This window comes from Megalobrama amblycephala, linkage group LG4, assembly GCF_018812025.1.
Source record: "Megalobrama amblycephala isolate DHTTF-2021 linkage group LG4, ASM1881202v1, whole genome shotgun sequence".
Taxonomy (NCBI): domain Eukaryota; kingdom Metazoa; phylum Chordata; class Actinopteri; order Cypriniformes; family Xenocyprididae; genus Megalobrama; species Megalobrama amblycephala.
The window spans coordinates 30,739,315-30,760,063 of record NC_063047.1 but is presented as its reverse complement, the minus strand read 5'-3'; the positions used below and the strand labels follow the sequence as shown (position 1 = coordinate 30,760,063).

Genomic DNA, 20,749 nt, shown 5'->3' with positions numbered 1-20,749 from the left:
TAAGCAATAATTAATAATAATGACATAATATCTTTATAAATAACAATTTAAAAAGTAATAAATGCATAAATTATTAAACAATTTTGAAAGTAATTAATAATCGTTTACGTTAAGATTTTACTATTTTTTGTATTATCTCCTGACAAAAAAAAGAAAAAAAAAAAAGCCTTTTAACTATTAGCTGAATGGCGCACTATTGCGCATGTCCTCCCGCCTCCCCGTGCACGCGCACGAGAAGTTTCAGCTGCAGTTTTGGCCTGAAAGAGTCAAACCAGCAGCGGTATTTGTGTGTCAGGTGTTTAAACGGGCGTGAATCTCACACATCGCAGGAATTCAGCTGTGTTTGCAGCTCGACAGGTGAGTTAGCAACCGGTTTACAAGCTGTCAGGCCAATTCCGTCAAAAACACTCCTAACAAAACAAAACAAAACAATGAGGCATGAAACCGTAGATTAGCATAAACAAGCATTTATGAGCACGTAAATTGTTGTGAAGTCGTGTAAAAGTTGGTATTTTGCTACACGAGTGTATACTTAAGTGTTATACAATAGGTTAATGTTTCTTCTCAGTTATTTGTCAACTCATATCACGCTTATAGTAGTTTAAAATTAGCTTCTTTTGTCCATTGTTATTGTACATTGTTTATTACTTACTAGGTGATAAGTTATTCCTTAGTGAACTTATGCTATTCTCTTGTCCTTTTATTTTCTTACAGGCTTAATGGCGCTCTGGAGGAAGTAAAATGGCTAGTATGTGCCCAACTGCTAGTTAACAGTTAATGCAGGTGGTTTGTCAACATCCAGCCTTTAGAGATGCACTTTAATCTCATTTTTTGTTACATTTGCCAGTAATGCTAGATTAAAGCTTTTAACAAGAGAGGTCAACACTAATGTGTTTCATCATAAGATATGCCTCAGATAGATAGATAGTCAACAGGTTTATGTTGTTTCTAAAGAGGAGGAAAGTTTCCCATCAGCAGCTATTATGGCAAGTGCCCTTGCATCAAAAATGGGGCTCAGTTCCCTCCGGAGGAAACAAGCCAAAAACTTCAACGTCACAATTGTTACAATGGATGCTGACTTGGAGTTTAGCTGCGAGGTAAGTGGCAAGCATTTTCCATGAATGTGATGTATGCAAATGCATTGTTTCTATGTGGTGAACCTCCTTGAATTATGTTTATGCTGTCTCTGTAGGAGCGCGTATCATAGTCACGTTATTTCATGGTAGTAAACCTATTATAGCCTACAACCAAACCTGTTCTGGCAGTGATCAATGCTTCTGGGCACTTAAGCTTAGCTTAGGGAAGGCACCAGGCTGTCGACATTTTAATGTCCCGACTCACTGTTGTTGTGCCCTTGAGCAAGTCACTCAGCCTGACCTGTTTCTCCAGGGGAGCTGCGTCAAGACATCCCTGTCTCCTCGAGCAGCTTAATGTTTGAATGGAGACGCTTCAGTGGCCTTAAGGAATAGCTCTTCCCTAAAAACGGAAATTCTGTCATTTACTCGCCTCATGTCATTCCGATCCTGTATTAATTTCCTTTTTCTGTGAATGCACAAGAATGTACAAGCTACAGCTTACATACAGCGATGCAAGTGGATGATGATGATGATTTATCTCACCAAAGAATCATAAAAGTAATCCATATGACTTGTGAACTATATTCCAAGTCTTCTGAAGCCACACAAAGCAATATTTCAATTACTTAAACCTCTTTTCAATCAGTTGACCCTGTAAACCCTGACATTTAAATAAAAGTCTGCTTATGTGCTTTTTTGTTTAGTATAATATTTGATACATCAGGCTTTTGTGGCTCATCTAGGAGAATATCCAATTTGGTGCAGTTGCTGATTTTATATGGCCAAAAAGTAAAATGAAATTCTGATAGCTTGTAATATAAATCAGTGAGATCTTTTATAACAGTATAGCATTTAAAAATGCATATAAATATCAGTTGTCACTGATATATCCCAATATATGCCTTAGTAAGATGACATTTGAATGCTTAGTTTTATAATCAAAGGTCTGTAGTTTTTATTTTGAGGGGCAAAGCGTATAATGCAGTGTACTACGATGATGATTGAGAGATAAACAAATACATGTTCCTCAAAAGCCTCAATTTTACCATGATAATTAGATTTATCAATTAGATTTACCATTAGATAATCAAGTAAACCTAAGTTACTACTTTCCAGTAAATGTTGAAATATCTTGAAATATTATTTTGCGTATCAAATATGATACAGTAGGCTTTAGGGTTAAAATCTCATTTGTGTTCAGTAAAAATAATTGTGTGTATTCTTGTAGTGCAAATTGTAGATCATGGTGTTGGCAACACCAAGGTCTTGGGTTCGATTCCCAGGGAATGCATGATCTAGAGCTGCACGATTAAAGGATTAGTTCACTTCAGAATTCAAATTTCCTGATAATTTACTCACTCCCGTGTCATTCAAGATGTTTATGTCTTTCTTTCTTCAGTTGAAAAGAAATGAAGGTTTTTGGGGAAAACATTCCAGGATTTTTCTCCATATAGTGGATTTCAACAGGGTTCAACGGGTTGAAGGTCCAAATTGGATTTTAAATGCAGCTTCAAAGGGCTCTACATGATCTCAGACAAGGAATAAGGGTCTTATCTAGTGAAACGATTGGTCATTTTCTAAAAAATCACGTAACATGCATTGCGTAATCACATTGGAAAGGTCACGCATTGCAGAGCTAGTGCAACATGAGCATTTGTGGTTAAAAAGTATATAATTTTAAAAAAAAATAAAAAATTTAAGAAAATGACTGATTGTTTTGCTAGATAAGACCATTATTCCTCATCTGGGATCATGTAGAGCACTTTGAAGCTGCACTGAAACTGTAATTTGGACCTTCAACCTGTTGAAACCTGTTGAAGTCCACTATATGGAGAAAAATCCTGGAATATTTTCCTCAAAAACCTTAATTTCTTTTTGACTGAAGAAAGAAAGACATAAACTTCTTTGATGACATGGGGGTGAGTAAAATTATCTGGAAATTTTAATTCTGAATCAAACTAATCCTTTAACATTTTGTCAAAACCTCTAGTAAATCACGTGTCTTTTTTAGTTGTCTGTTCAGAATTATGACTCAATTTGTCCAGAATTGTGCAGCTCTAGCACAAACAGATAAAATGCATATCTTGAATATTATATAAGTCGCTTTTTGATAAGTGTCTGCCAGATGCATTAATGTAATGTAGATGTGTTGCATCAAGTTTTATGTCATTGATGTGAAACACAATTAGTCCTTGACAAAACTGCAAATGCGATATGAGTACTTTGAGGTGAAGATTATCCACATACAATAACTTAAATTTGGCTTTGTTCTTCACACAAAGCTACCAGAAGTCTAGAAATGTAGTGCACATGTTATATAGACCAAATTTATTTACCGTGGCTGTATAAAACGCCATTCACTTTTCTTGTGTGGAAAACAGAAGCTTTGACATTCTGCTTAAAGGGATAGTTCACCCAAAAATGAAAATTTGATGTTTATCTGCTTACCCCCAGGGCATCCAAGATGTAGGTGACTTTGTTTCTTCAGTAGAACACAAATGATGATTTTTAACTCCAACCGTTGCCGTCTGTCAGTCAAATAATGGGAGTGAATGGGAACTTGGATCAATAAGAGTCGAAAAAACTTGCATAGACAAATCCAAATTAAACCCTGCGGCTCGTGACGACACATTGATGTCCTAAGACAGTGATGTCTCGCGCTTATACTTCAATGAGTGCTAGACATCACTTCCGCTGTCAAAGCGCGATCACACCTCACTAAGCGAGTGCTGAATGCAGTTGGACATAGTGGTGTGTTAGAGGTAAAAAATGATATAAATACTGTTCGGTTTCTCACACAAACCGATCGTTTCATGTCTTAGGACATCAATGTGTCGTCACGAGCCGCAGGGTTTAATTTGGATTTGTCTATGCAAGGTTTTTTGGCTCTTATTGATCCAAGTTCCCATTCACTCCCATTATTTGACTGATAGACGGCAACGGTTGGAGTTAAAAATCATCATTTGTGTTCTACTGAAGAAACAAAGTCACCTACATCTTGGATGCGCTGGGGGTAAGCAGATAAACATCACATTTTCATTTTTGGGTGAACTATCCCTTTAATATCTCCTTTTGTTAAGAAAATAATATTTCTTTAAAACTAATCCCAAAAAGTTTTCAACAAACATTCATGACTGCTTGGCCGGAAAAACTAAAACAAACATACAAATCTACAAAGCAAGCAGAATCCTACATGGCAGTAATCATCATTCCCACATATAAAGGTTTTTTCCACAAACGGTGAATCCGGTGGGAGTTCTGCAGGCATACAGAGGGCTTCGCTGTGGAGCTGCACTTCATTTGCACATAGCATCCACTGAGTTTCTTGCTTGCAGGAAGATGCCCTATTTTTACACACAACATCACACAAAGTGTTTTTGAATTAAGGGAAAACAGATGGTGGTAAGAGAACTGTGTGACAGACGGGGACCGTGAGTTAGTGTCCCACGAGACACGATGGTCCCACTCTACAAGACCCTGTGCCTGTGTGTTTGCCTGTCTCTCACTCTGTTTTGATCTTTCACACTCATTAACAGTATTTCCTTTGGTGGTACTGAGGTTCTGAGGGATCATGGTTCTGTTGTCATATACCGATAAGGTGTCATATGTACTATAAAGTGGCTTTAGATACAAAAATAAATGCATAGTTAGAATTAAGGGAGCAAGATGTAGCTGTTCTGGTTGACATTTTTGCAAGACTATTTTTTTGTCATTAATCTAGATAAATATTACTGGTACAAGCTCTTTCAGCATCTGTGGGATACCAAAAAACAGTACTTCTGTGGAAGTCTATGGTACAAGACATTCTGAAGGGGTTAAAAGTAGAAATGTGCAGTTTTGAGTTTGTTTTATATTAATTATTTTGAACAAAAATATATTATTGGATGTGTGAAATTGTCTAAATCCTTTTAGCTGTGGGAATACTGTTTTATGCAGATTACAGATGTCATTCGTGTGAGTGAAATTTGCTCCATGTAAACAATTTTATAGTATTTTTTGATGTTTTTCTGACAGCTTCTGGGTTTACTAAATCATTACAGAAGTTAAAAATTGGATTTACACGGACACGGTTAGCAGTTCTGTCATATTCATATTATGTTAACGTATAAGGTTTAAGCCTTGGTATGCTTTCAAAACTGTGTGTTAAAACATTTAGTACAGTTCCTTGCTCCATAGACTTCCATTATAAGTGCATTACTGTACATGTAATTTAAAAAAATAATGAGAACCAGAACAATGCACTATACCTTTCACAGATTGAGACCAACATTAAATGCTGGTCTCAAAAACATTAAGGACATTCAAGACTCTCACAGAAATTTTGAGATTGTAGAGATCCAGGTAGCGAGGTTGGATCCAGATGCAATTCCTCCCACTCTACATATCCCTAAACCTACCCATCTCCACTCCCTGGATCTGGATCCAACTCCTCCCGCTTTACATATCCCTAAACCTACCTGACTCCCTGGATCTTGTGTTCTGCAGTGAGGGGCTACTGGAAATTTTTACTATCTGGAGAAAATTCACCAATGTCCATTAAACATTTTTTTGCTGGACCAATACTTCTACCCCTCTGAAAAACTTGTTTTATATTGTTATATTACTTTTGAAAAGGTTTTTAACCAAGTAAATCCAAATGTAGTAAAAAATACTCTTAAACATCTTATTTAGCTTAAGTAGTAATATTTAACCCAGAATTTTCCTTTTAAAGGTCAAAAGAGCATAAATAACATGAAATTTGGACCATTGCATCTGATTTCAGCATAATTAAGATACTGTACTGTATTTCACAAACAACACCACTTGGTGGCAGCGTGGATTTAGAAAACAAAATCCCATTTCTCTTTCGTTCATTCACTCTGTTCACAGACATTGAGATTTTATTGCCCATCATTGATAGCTGATAATAGCCCAGCACTGAAGTCATCTACAGGGTTTGCTAAACCACAATTCATGATTTGTCCAGAACCTTTGGGTATATAGTAACAGATATTATTTCACAGTGGCAGAAAATGGTCCCCAAACAGTTATGAATAACATAGCCAAGATCCTGAAACTAGAGGAAAAACCATAAAGTCAGTTTTATTTATATTTTAGCTCCCAAATGTTTTCTTAGCATGCTATTAAAGTGAAAATGAAGTGTTAGAATGTAAAATGTCAACCGAAATAATGCATTTAATGCATTTTTTTTTTTTTTTTGTGCTTCAGTTTAAGCATTGACTGATGCAAATGATAAGAAGTACAGTACATATTTTCTATTCAAAATCCTTCATCTGCATTTTTATTTGTGCTGTAGGCTAATATTTAGTTTAAGCCATCTCTGTGTGCTACCAGTATTATGCACACTATTGACCTCATCTAATCTTGAGCCGTGTAACAAGAAAGACAGTCCTGGTGTAGTTCAGTCAATATAATCTGATTTGAGGTAATAGCCTGGGGCTCAATATTGGATAAAGACAGAATTTGACTTTGAGGTTACTGCTTTTGTTCTTTTTTTCTTTCTTGTGCTTTTACACTGTCAAGTTTTCAGTACATTTTTACAACAGTACAACTTCTCTGCTGAATATTTAGGACAGTGAGAGAACACCTTTCTACACAGGCGCACCTCATTTCTCCGTGAATGTTTGCACCAGCTGACGGCCGTCCTTGAAGGCAGCCCGTCAGCTTCCTAGAGGAGAAGCATCAGCATATTTAATTGCTTGGACTCTGGATGGCAGCATATTGTCATATGTTCTCATACATAAACATTAGGCAAGATGAAACCGCAGCTTGAAAAGCACCTGTCCCTGTTATGCTAATACAGTTTGCAGTGTTGATGATGTTTGCAAGACACTGTGGAAGTTGTCAGTACTTATAACAGCAAGTTTCTGTCCTCTGTCATAAACTTTAATCATTCAAGGTGGCAGAAGTGGCAAGTATATTGTAACATCTAGCTCAGCTGGGTCCAGGTATACTTGAATCCTACTAATGACAAGGCTAATTGAGCACAGATGCTTACACAAGGGAGATATTCTCACAAGATGAGTTTTTGAATTGTTATTCTGCTAATATACTCCTGAAGATTGCATTCTGATTTCCGAAGTTATTAAATGGATGGCTCTTTCCAATGTCAGTTCCCCCCCCCCCTCCTGTCCAATTCATCTCCAACCAATAAAATTAATGAAAAACATTCAGCCTTATGCAGGTACTTTTTGTAGTAGTAATGAATGTTTTGATGCTCCTTTATTGATTCTGTTCAAGTACGCAGTATGCACAAAACAATTCGAGTCATTTTAATGAAAAATAAGCTGATATGCATCCTCTATTCACCTATTGAATATGGTAATATTTTCTGGCCTGCTGTCAGTATTCCTCCTGACAAAAGATGAACTGATATGTCCGAAAACGAGTGAATGCGCTTGCTGACAGCAGAGACTTTTGTAATGATGCTCAGACTCATTTCTCTGCCCTGTGTCCACATGGTCTGTGGAAATGAGGTTATTCAGGGAATGTCGTTGTTCATTATACTGGTGCTGTTCAGATTTGTGGTCAGTCTGAATTCGATTAATCTGTAGCAATCCTTAGAGAGTTCTTTCTCTTAGACTTCTTAAATTAAAATTTGGGGTTTTATTGTGTTCCATTCATGTCTGTGTATATGTCACAGCTCCACTTGTTTCTGCAGGAAATATGACAGAAATGGGTCTTTAAAGTAATTCAGCCTGTAGTTCAGCATGCGCTTCTTTAAAGCTTCATGTTACTAACCCTTTTTTATATAATCTTGTTTTGGGCAGCTGAAGTGGAAAGGAAAGGATCTGTTTGAACTCGTGTGTCGGACACTGGGACTCAGGGAGACATGGTTTTTTGGTTTGCAGTATGACGTCAAAGACACTGTGGCATGGCTGAAAATGGACAAGAAGGTAAAACACTCAGATTAAACTTTCCTGCTCTTTCCTTTCAAAATAGTTCCAGTCTGATAAATGCTATTACTTTATGTATCATAGATCATGATATTCTGATTGACTAAATTTAGGTTTTTAACTGTATATAAATACAGACACATACATGTATATATTTAAGAAAAATGTTAGATTTATATATAAAATATATTTGTGTAATATAATGTATTTATTTATTTATTTATTTAAACATGCATATATTTCTTAAATTTATATATGTATGTGTGTGTATTTATATATGCATAATTATTATACACAGAACACACACATATTACCTAAACACAGACTTTTATTTTGCAAACGATTAATCGTGATTAATTAAAATTAAACAATTCTGATTCTGTCATTAATTACTCACCCTCATGTCATTCTACACTTTAAGACCTTCATTCATCTTCAGAACACAAATTAAGATATTTCTGATAAAATCCGATGGCTCGTGAGGTCTGCATTGAGAGCAAGTTAACTTAGACTTTCAAACGCCCAGAAAGGTACTAAAAAAACAGTTAATGTGACTACAGTGGTTTAACCTTAATGTTATGAAGCGACGAGAATACTTTTTGTGCACCAAAATAACAACTTTATTCAACAATATCTAGCACTTGTCACTGAACTAAACACTGCTTCATGAAGCTTCGAAGCTTTACGAATCTTTTGTTTCAAATCAGTGGTTTAGAGCACTGCCAAAGTCACGTTAACCATTAATATTTCGAAACACTTATGATGCAACAAAGCCTTGTTTACTGAAATCACATGACTTTGGCAGTTTGAGATTGTTTGATACATGCTCTGAACCACTGATTCGAAACAAAAGATGCGTAAAGCTTCAAAACTTCATGAAGCCGTGTTTAGTTCAGTGACGAGTGCTAGATATTGTTGAATAAAGTCGTTATTTTGTTTTTTTGGCACACAGAAAGTATTCTTGTCGCTTCATAACATTAAGGTTGAACCATTGTAGTCACATGAACTGTTTTAAATATATATTGAGTACCTTTTTGGGCGTTTGAAAGTCTAAGTTAACTTGCTCTTAATGCAAGCCATTGGATTTTATCAAAAATATCTTAATTTGTGTTCTGAAGATGAACGAAGGTCTTACGGGTGTGGAACAACATGAGGGTGAGTAATGACAGAATTTTCATTTTTGGGTGAACTAACCCTTTAAAATGGGAAACAATTATTTGAATGTTTAATAATATTTCACAGTATTATTGTTTTTTACAGTATTTTTGATTAAATAAATGCAGCCTTGGTGAGCAGAAGAGAACAAAAAACAACTACAACAAAAAAAACTTACCAACCCCAAACTTTTAAACTGAAAATCAAACCAAACTCGTTATTCTCACAAAACAAGTACTATGGTATTACCATGGCACAGTGATGGTATTAGATAGGTGTATTATAATACCGAAGGCTTGACATATTCATGTCCCATGTTCTTTTCATGGTACTTCAAAGAATACTATAGTACTACTTTGGCACAAAAAGGACATGCCATTATCATTTGAAACAGCATGTCCAAAAAAACATGGTAGTACCGTGCTACTATTGTCAGTGTATATAAAGTATGCAATGCACAGCAGAACATTGATCATGTCTTATCTTTGTTATAGGTTTTGGATCATGATATGCCCAAAGAGGAGCCTATAGTGTTTCATTTCCTGGCCAAGTTTTACCCAGAGAACATAGAGGAAGAGCTTGTGCAAGATATAACACAACACCTCTTCTTCCTGCAGGTGAGTCATTGGCTCAGATGGGTTTAGCTGGACTACAGCTCAAATTAATTGGAATTTTTTGGCGTGTTGCCACTTTTAATGATAGAGAGAGGACAGGAAATGATGGAAAAAGAGGTGACTCAACTCGCGTGTGTGCTAACTGCTAGGCTACAGCTTCAGCAAATTTCCTTGAATTAACATTCATTCTTAATCAAATACCACAGAGCAGTTTTTTTCATAGCCGAAATCATGCTGTTTATGTTCTGGTATTTAACCCATAGCGACTTCAAGATATATGTCAGCTCAGCTGGCTTATCATGGCTTTCTTTCTGTTAGGATGTCAAAAAAATGGTCTGTTGTCAGTAACATAGATAAATGAAGTACAGCTCACACAGGAGTCACTTTCAAACCAGCTTTCACTTGGTCAGCACAGAAAATTCATGTGACCAACATGAACATGAGTGAAATCTGCATGTGTAACATTTTCGCCCTTACACAAAACTCCCAGTCGTGCAGATTGTCGTGGATTTTGCCTGTGAAATTTCGCCGAACAATAGTAAATGTGACCTCACCTTTTATTAAACATTGTTTGTATATATAAAGCTTAATTTATACTTGCACCTGGCTCCACACTGCGAGCCTCCGCTGACTGTGTGCACACCTCCCCAAACGGACAAGGCGCTTATACTTGACGTGCTCGCCATTATACTATTCTTTTGAAACAACGGGGCGACTCGGAGTAATTGTCCTCTAAACTTCAGGAACCTGCAGTGAGATGTAAGGTACTCAAAACTTGAGATGTAAGGTACTCAAAACTTGTACCAGAATGGCAGTAGTGCTGCAATATTTTATGTTGATGTAACAGTCATTATTTAACATACAACATTTGTAATAAAACAATGCTTAAACCAAGGTTTTATATTTACTCTTGTTATATAAAAGGTACCAAAATACTCATAGAACAATCCCTGTACCATATTATTGTCCTATTTAAGCTGTTTATGTCTGTCTGGGGTGCAAATATTTCCTTATGTATAAACTGATTAGGTTGTGGGTCAATTTGGAGGGCACACGTGACGATGTTTGTTGTTATTACACTTCACCAAACCCGCACTACAAAAGAATCAAAGAATCATGTTAAACCCAGTAAACCTTGAGTTTATTGCTTGACATTACAACAAAATAAATGGATATGAGAACAGATGTATTAAACAAGAAGTTTTCTAATTTCATTGAACATTTTAATTTGATTTCATGAATATTTATTAAACATGGACCTTTATTTTAATTAAAAAGGGTTATTTCTGCTGTTGTAGGCTCATTTTGTAAATGTAACCAAATAAATTTGAACAAGCGTAAACGTGGTGCCTTTAAAGATGCCAGCACAGATGTACCTGCTCAGCCAGAGTTGCCTCGAAGTTGCGCATCTTGGGAAGCGAAATAGGGTCTCGCGCATTCAGCGCACAGCTGCCCACACCGCAATGATGCCATTTTTGTCATGCCTACCTTCGCGCTCGTGTAGACACGGCAAATATAATCCAGGCTTAAGTTTAAGCAGAAATTAGTCTGCTTCAGGAATATTAACATGAACTGTTTTGTAAAAGGGTCATAAAATGCTGTCTCAGTCTGATTTTTGTGCTTTTTCTGCGTTCACATATGCCACAAACAATGATTTAAAGGTGCCCTAGAATTAAAAATTGAATTTATCTTGACATAGTTAAATAACAAGAGTTCAGTACATGGAAATGACATACAGTGAGTCTCAAACACCATTGTTTCCTCCTTCTTGTATAAATCTCATTTGTTTAAAAGACCTCCACCGAACAGGCGAATCTCAACATAACACCAACTGTTACGTAACAGTCGGGATCATTAATATGTACGCCCCCAATATTTGCATATGCCAGCTCATGTTCAAGCATTAGACAAGGGCAGCCAGTATTAACGTCTGGATCTATGCACAGCTGAATCATCAGACTAGGTAAGCAAGCAAGGACAACAGCGAAAAATGGCAGATGGAGCAATAATAACTGACATGATCCATGATTACATGATATTTTTAGTGATATTTGTAAATTGTCTTTCTAAATGTTTTGTTAGCATGTTGCTAATGCACTGTTAAATGTGGTTAAAGTTCCATCGTTTCTTACTGTATTCATGGAGACAAGAGGCGTCGCTATTTTCATTTTTAAACACTTGCAGGCTGTATAATTCATAAACACAACTTCATTCTTTATAAATCTCTCCAACAGTGTGTAATGTTAGCTTTAGCCACGGAGCACCATCAAACTCATTCAGAATCAAATGTAAACATTCAAATAAATACCATACTTACACGATTAGACGTTGCATGACGACCACTTTGTAAAGATCCATTTTGAGGGTTATATTAGCTGTGTGAACTTTGTTTATGCTGTTTAAGGCAAGCGCGAGCTCCGTGGGCGGGGAGCGTGAGCATTTAAAGGGGCCGCAGCCTAAATTGGCTCATATTTAATGATGCCCCAAAATAGGCAGTTAAAAAAATTAATAAAAAAAAATCTATGGGGTATTTTGAGCTGAAACTTCACAGACACATTCAGGGGACACCTTAGACTTATATTACATCTTTTAAAAAGGTCACGGTCTATTGTTATTGCACTTTAGTGGTATTTTCATGTTTAATATTAGTTGTTTCAAGTTTTTTTTTTAAATTAATTTGTGGCCGTTTTTATTTGAAGTCAGTTTTGGAGTTATGAAAATGTATTTTAGTTTAGTTTCAGCTTTTCCCAGAACGTTTTCATTTGGATTCTGTTTTTGTTTTCCTTAATGAAAATAAACTGTTTGGGATTGAACCTGCTACCTTTGAGTTGGCAGCCTAAAGGCTTATTCATTTCACACCAAGAACGATAACTATAACGATAACTATATTAGCGTTCAAACCAGTGGACGATATTGTTCTGCTATTCTAAGTGCGCTGCAGTTTTATCCATCTGTCACTTTAAATGCTTGAGCTCGTTAAAGCAGGATGGATTCTGATTGACTTTCAATGCTTTTATCATACATCACTGTAACCCCTCTTGTTCGAACCGCCAGCTCTAAGCGGAACTCGAACCCGGGTCTGCTGGCATGGGAGTCGGGTGCTCTAACAAGGAGGCTAAAGACTGCAGTCAGTAACATCTGTTACATTAGCTAAAAAAAAAATACAATTCTGAAAGTGTTTCTCTCTGCCATTATTGTTATAGTTGTGGTGTGGACTTTGCTATTCTTTTATATTTAGAATGATTTTAAAACTATATCTTTATCATTATAGTTATCGTCCTCTGTGTGAACAGGCCTTAACTCCTAACCCCTAGGTTACCATCATGCTCCAAATGCAAAAGCAGAAAATTGATTTATTGGTAATTTAATTTCTGCGTAGTGTTGTGCATAATTAATCTAGTTGGACTATAAGTATTGTTTGTACACAACAGCAGGTAATGATGTGTCATTGACCCAAACTCAAAAGCCATTTCATTTCAATAGGCTTGGCAGGAGAATTGAGCTCCTGTATTTGGTTTCTCGGTGCAGTTCTCTGTGAGAGAGGTTTGTGGGCTGCTGTCTGCGGGTTCAGTGCGCTCTTTCATTGTTTGGTGTGATTGTGTTCAGCCATGTGGAATCGGTGTGCTCCACATCAGGGCTCCTGTCTCTGATTCTATAAGCCCAGGGGAACACCTCCCACCGTAATACGGCTTCCTGCCAAGATTCGTTCTCGGCGATCAGAAACCATTAAGCAATAACACCTTGATTATGAGCACATTATCAATCATTTCATTGAGCAAGTTGGTTGCTCGGCATGGGAGGTAAATAAGCACCTGTTTTGCATGCATTAACTCTGTTCATTTTTCCAACAGTATTATGACTGCAATTGTGATCTGATGTTAAGTCGTGGCAATTTGCCCTTCAATTTACAGTGCTTGTATCAATCCAGTGGATTTAATGCATAGCAAAGGGCACAAGACTAAGATATGAACATTCTGAGAAAATGTAAGTAGCTTATCTTCACCCGTAATGGGAGGTAGAGCTGCACTGCTTCAGGATGGCTATGCATTTTGAAAACGAATGTAATGAATTCTCAAAAGATGCTAATGAATTCTGGGTAGAGATTGAAGAACAGTGAGTCTGTTCTCTCTTAGCCTCTGCCCCTCCGCTCATATGTAGGCTGGGATAGAGCTGCGTGTTTGAATGTGCAGATCCTGTTTAAAACCGCTCGCCTGGATGGGCTCTTATCAGGAACGGCCACCCTTCCCAGACTGCTCTCTTAAAGTGCTGTCACATTTGTAAAGCAGATTGAAAAGACGACCATAATAGCTAGAACCTTTTTGACCAGTCACTGACACATTGCATGCTACTTTTGTGACTGTTTTCAGACTGATAGTCAGGGGATGAATAAAAGAGCATGCATGATGATTTTTTTAATTATTTTTTTATTATACAGTGGTGGTCAGAATTATTGGCACCCTTGGTAAATGTGATCAAAGATGACTGTAAAAATAAATCTGCATTGTTTATCCTTTTGATCTTTAATTCATACAATTAGCAAAAATCTAACCTTTCATTGAAGGAAAAGAATTGAAAGTGGGGGGAAAATCACATTATGAAATAAATGTTTTTTTCTCCAAAACACATTGGCCATAATTATTGGCACCCCTAGAATTTTTTTTGAGTAAAATATCTCTGAAGTATATTCCCAGTCATATTTACATTTTTTGGCACACCAGGGTGATAATGAACATGAAATTGTCCAGCCATGACTTCCTGTTCCACAGGAATATAAACATGAGGAAACACAAAGGCCAAATTCCTGTAATCATTCATCACAATGAGTAAAACCAAAGAATATAGTTCTGATGTGCAACAAATCTGCCTGGAAGAGGACGTGTGTCTAAATCATCCTAATGCACGGTGAGGAGGAGTTTGAGTGGACAAAGACTCTCCAAGGATCACAGCTGGAGAATTGCAGAGGTTAGTTGAGACTTGAGTCTCAGAAAGCCTACAAAAAATTATCAAACAGCACCTACATCCCCACAAGTTGTTTGGGAGGGTTTCAAGAAAAATCCTCCTCGCTCATCCAAAAAACAAACTCCAGCATATTCAGTTATCAGACATGAATGGAACTTCAAATGGGACCTGCTTCTATGGTCAGATGAAACTAAAAAAAGAGCTTTTTGGCAGCAAACCCACCAGATGGGTTTGGTGCACACATGGATAAAAAGTACCCCATGCCCACGGTTAAATATACTGCTGGATCTTTAATGTTGTGGGCCTATTTTACTGCTGGAGGTCCTGGAAATCTTGTTAAGATACATGGTTTCTATCAAATATCAACAGATAAAAAATCAAAACCTGACCGCTTCTGCTAGAAATCCAATAATGGGCTGTGGTTGGATCTTCCATCAGGACAATGATCCAAAACAAACTTCAAAACCAACACAAAATTGTGTGCTTCTGCCATGACCATCTCAGTACCCCGACCCGAAACCTATAGAAAATGAGTGGAACTGAAGAGAAGAAGCACCAACATGGAGCTGGAAACTGAAGGATCTGGAGAGATTCTGTATGAAGGAATGGTCTCTGATCTCTTGTCAGGTGTTCTCCAAACTCATCAGGCATTATAGAAGAAAACTCAGAGCTGTTATCTTGGCAAAAGGAGGTTGCAAAAAGTATTGAATAAAAGGGTGCCAATAATTGTGGCCAATGTGTTTTGGAGAAAAACATTTATTTCATAATGTGATGTTTTTTTTTTGTTTTTTTTGTTTTTTCAACTTTCAATTATTTTTCTTCAATGAAAGGTTAGAAAGCTAATTTTATGAATTAAAGATTAAAGGATAAACAATGCAGATTTAATTTTTACTTTGATCATATTTACCAAGGGTGCCAATAATTCTGACCACCACTGTATATAAATACTTGAAAGCAAGTCTTAAATGGATAGTTCACCTGGAAATGAAAATTCTGTCATTTACTCATGTTGTTCCACACCCATATGACTTTCTTACTTCCACAAAAAAAGATTTTTTGAAGAAAATCCTAGCTACTCTTTTCAATACAACAAAAGTGAATGAGGACTGGGGCTGTCAAACTACAAAATGACAAGAGTATGTTATTCTGTATTATAGAATATTATGAATTATAGAATATTCATAAAATCTAAAAGTTTTTTGTTTTGTTTTTGAAAGTCTCTTATGTTCACCAAATCTGAATTCATTTGATCAAAAATGCATTTTTATTTACAATTAAAAAATAACTTGTTTTAAAGTGCATGAGTCACTGTTATGTTACTTCAGTTAGGGATATTTTTGCATACTTTCCAGCCACAAAACGGCAACTAGGATATGATTGTAATGATCATCATGCAGGTTTAAATTATGTAAATAATGACAGTTTTCATTCGAGCAAACTGTTCATTTATAGATGGGCATTTGGTTGTTTTATTATTGCTTTTTAATGAGTTTGACCTTGTGCTAATTGTGGCCCTGTTGTTAAACTTAGTTTTTTGGCTTCCGTTTTCTGGTTATGATTAAATGAGATCCTTTTTCATTTTGCCAAGCAGCTAATGGTCGGCACAGTGACCAGCCATCTCCCATGTGGTTGTGCTTTTAGCAACAGCTCATTTGGCAAGGCTGCAGTAATTTACTTGGAAATTTGGCACTGGTTCATTGCTGAAAATTAAATACTAATGTTTTGGTGTGAACCACATTTATGCATTTATAAACTGTGCACATAAATGACCTTTTGTTCTGTTACCCGCTTCTTTTGTTCATAAAGGTCAGCGGTCTATCCCTCAATCCTTTATTAATTTTCTCTTTTGATGAAGCATGAAGTCAGAATTAATTTAATTCTTTAATTCATTCATTACTTAATCAATTAGACGTTAGGCAGGCAGCACTGCATTTAAAAATTCTTTTTTCTTTTCCACAGGTTTCTAGGATTAGTTCAGCATGTACTTATTAAATATTATATTTTATTTTTTTTTGTTTCTCATTTTACAAAATATTTATTTAAAAATCTATTTTAATGTTTCAGTATTTTATTGTATTTTAAAAATTCAATACTCAGAGCAGGTCTGATGTAGAAAATCTAAACCTACTGAAATCTTGAACTTTATTATTTTTTGACTGGCAACTCTGCAGTCTGTCAGGTAATACCATTCTTGCTTTATTGATTCATTCAGTCTAGATTATGGATACTAAAAGTACGCACACATATGCAGTGATTTCAACCAGGATTAGGAGTCTGCACTAGGACTCTGAGCAGTCCTATTCACAGTTGCTTGTTTTCTCCTGACAGCCCCACTTGGAATTCATTTCACCAGCCTTGCGGCAGTGAATGTGTAACCTGTGAGCCATCTGCTGCTTCTAGAGTTCTTAAAACTGACCCTGAAATATTCTTCCTTTGCTTTGTATTTGCAGCCTTAAATTACGTCTGGGCTTTGCAGTCCATAGAGCCGGAAGGAGACAACCTCTGCCGGCTTACTAATGGATACTCCTGACTAGGATAGATAATAAAAATTCAGAAAGTACTTGCCAAAATATCTAGTTCTCTATAAAGCATTAAAGGTCTATAGACTTTGAATATGGAAGTTTAACTATTTGGGGGTCTTATGACATTGTGGTTTGGTCACAGTTTGTAGTTACTTTAAGTAGTAAGACATATGAACAAACCACTTGGTCTCATGTTGTTTCTGTTTTCATGTAATAGTTAGCATCTAGCTAAATTATTTACCTTTAACGTTTGTTAGTATTATTTTAAATTTAAAATAAATTTTATATTTAGATGCATACTTTGAAAATCCACCACTATCCTTTGCTGTGTTCTGCATACAACTTGCAAACTTAATTTTGTGTTTTTAGTTTAAAAAAAAAGTTTATTCAGCAAGGATGTATTAAATTGTTCAAAGTGACAGTAAAGACATTTATAATGTTACAGAAGAATTCTATTTTAAATAAATACTGCACTTTTGAACTTTCCATTCATCAAAGAATCCTGAAAAAAAAAATCACAATATCCACAAAAAATATTAGGGAGCACAACTTTTATAATAAGAAATGTTTCTCGAGTACCAAATCAGCATATTAGAATGATTTCTGTAGGATCATGTGACAATGCAGACTGGAGTAATGATGCTAAAAATTCAGCTTTGCATAACAAGAATACATTACATTTTAAATATATAAAAATATAAAAGAGTTATTTTAATTTGACACATTTCACAATATTACTGTTTCCTTTATTTTTTTAAATAAATCAAATAAACACAATTTTTGGTGAGTGTAGACAATCATTGAAGAGGTCATGAACTGCATTATATTATTTTATAATGTTTCCTGTGGTGCACTTATAATGTTATGATTTTTACATCAAAAATTGTCATAATTTAGAAATAAAAGGCAATTTTCCTACCCTGATTTTAGCCCTCTGATTTGAACTCTGTTTTAGGGGCATGTCTACTGTGAGACTTCAGTGTAAACGCCCACTGCTGTGATTGGCTAACATCTTTGCATATGTAAATAGCTTAGTATTACATGTATAACGCTTGGAATTCTCTCAAACTTTTAGCATGTTTTTACTATTAAGAGTTCTCAAGGTTTACTAATCATGAAAAGTATTGATTATAGCATTATATTTAGATTGTGGCATGAAAGGTTGCAGTGATGAGCATATAGTTGATCACAGACATCTCGTCATTGTAACTCAATTTCTGCTCATTAACGAATGCTTTCATCATAACTAACAGTGCAAACACAATGTAAATAAGAGATTTGTTGATTTTAAGGGTAGTTTTGGCGAGAGTCCAAAACACTTGCGCTATTTGATTGACAGTTCCATTGATTGTTAAGGGAGCGTTCTTTGATCGCTTTCTACAATTTAATCACAGTTTAAATAACAGATTATTTTCATCCTACTAAGAGAAACAATGTGAAGTTGACTGTTTAGTCACTGGTTTGATTTACTGACAGTAAAAAATTTTGAGACAAAAACATCTGACTGTAGGCGTACATGAATCATTACATATCAGAAATCACTGTTCACTGGTGATTTTGGTACACAAAATCCATACATATCAAATGATCTGTGACAAAACAATACACAGTACAAACATTTTTACTCACATAAGTGTGTTGAGCCATTCGTGTTGGATCCAATATAGAAGTCACAACATCGTTTTTTTAATTTCAGGCTCTCTGCAAATTTCTCTGTTTTTCCACAACCTGACACCACACAACATTTTGCACTCTTCAAAGGCATGTTTATCGCTGAGTTGCTTGATCCAGTGTTAGCGTCCCGTCTGTTATTTACCTACTACTACTACTTGTCGAGCTTGAATCAGTGGGCGGGGCTACTGATCCTTAGGGTTCGTGATGTCACCAACACGTGATGTTGCCTTTAGCAAGATCCTTAACGCTAAGTTGCTCCAGGGCATGTCACTGTAATTTATCATGATGGCATTACATAAAATTCTTGGTAACAAATTCCCCAAAATGTGTAGATAAATGATTTAATTCTATTCTTTTTTTCTCTCTCCTCTGTTCTGAAATCCACAGGTTAAGAAGAATATTTTAGAGGAGGAGATATACTGTCCTCCCGAGGCTTCGGTGCTGTTAGCCTCTTACGCCGTCCACGCTAAGGTCAGTGCTCTTTCTAACACTGTTTTTTTTTTTTTTTAAGCTTTCTTTCTTTGATAGACACGCAGAAAGGTGTCAGAGCTAAACCGTAACCTCCTGTGGACGTCCCTTCAAGGTCGGCATCTATCCCATTACACTCTTCCCACAGAAAGAAGTGCATTTTATTAAGCAGGTGTCAGTTTGATTGACAGCTCAGGGGCAACAAGAACATGCGATTTATCCGAAAGCCTTGGCTAACTGCACACAGCTCACCTTGTGCCAATTTATAAAGCACACTCTGTTTCTCTCTGACTCATGTCAGACACACAGGAACGTTAGATGGCTCTAAAAACTGGATGGGAATCAGCTAAAGCTTTTGTTTGCCTTGTTAAAGCAATTTGTAAGCTTCACGTGGTAAGACAGTTTGTTTAGCTGGTTTATGAGCCTTGTGCTGGTTTGCTTAAGCCTTTTGATGGTTTTCAAGGCTTTTCACAGTGTTTTTTCTTTGCGTCATTATGTCACGTCTGTTTACATAAAGAACAAGTCCCAGCTAGTAGCGATATCGCATGTGAGGTGGATCATTTATAGCCTTTTCTCACAGCAGCTGCAATAATTAAACTTATCATTTTGATGGCAGATTGTATGGTATGACAAAATAACATTAGAGATTAGACTGTAAATTGAAATCTACAGGTAACACTAATACATACTAAATACACAGTCGCGCACTGTTGTTAACATTAACAGTTTGATAACAAAGTATAACAATAATAATTTGCAATAATAATCATTAATAATGATTTTTTTTTTCCTCAGTCAGAACAGTAGTGGCAGACATGCTACATACTTGTTCAGATGACATTTTCCAGTGAAAATTCTTATTTTGGTAATACTTCCAAGACTACAATCTGTGATTCTGAAGTACAGTATCCACACCGATGTTGTGATTGACAGCAAACATTAGATTCATCCGCACTGAGGAGCCGTGCCGAGGCACAACCCACGTAAAAATGATAATTCCGCTCATAACTGCAATTGCAGGTTTCAAACAGAGATGGCGACAAAGAGGCAAAACTTACAGACTGCAGCTTTAAAGTTATTTCATGTGTTTTATTATATTAGTTTTGCCATATACACTTCACCAGAGTTTTTAACTCAGAATCAAAAAAATTACAGAATCTGTTTTAGCATTTAATAATAATAATAATAATAATAGTAATAATAATAATAAATTAATACTTTTATTCAGCAAGGATACATTAATTTGATCAAAAGTGACAGTAAAGACATTTATAATGTTACAAAAAGGATTCTTTGAATTGAACCACGACAAAAAAAAAAAAAAACTAAGCGGCAAACTGATCATGTGACACTGAAGATGGGAGTAATGATGCTGAAACATATTC

General features: G+C 36.0%; 1 protein-coding gene across 3 annotated transcripts in view; it reads left to right on the top strand.

The window, feature by feature from the left end:
* The first annotated feature begins 197 nt into the window (after positions 1 to 197).
* Positions 198 to 20,749, top strand: part of nf2a (NF2, moesin-ezrin-radixin like (MERLIN) tumor suppressor a) — a 51,954-nt gene continuing 31,402 nt past the window's right edge. For 2 of the 3 annotated variants that reach the window (XR_007184650.1, XM_048188820.1), the window contains exons 1-5: positions 198 to 357; positions 715 to 1,097; positions 7,847 to 7,972; positions 9,622 to 9,744; positions 19,284 to 19,367. Coding sequence is in view for 2 of the 3 variants with exons in the window: in XM_048188820.1 (XP_048044777.1) it covers positions 984 to 1,097; positions 7,847 to 7,972; positions 9,622 to 9,744; positions 19,284 to 19,367 (447 nt within the window). In the remaining variant the exon portion in view is untranslated. The remainder of the gene's footprint in view (positions 358 to 714; positions 1,098 to 7,846; positions 7,973 to 9,621; positions 9,745 to 19,283; positions 19,368 to 20,749) is intronic. The other variant, XM_048188821.1, reaches the window with a different exon arrangement.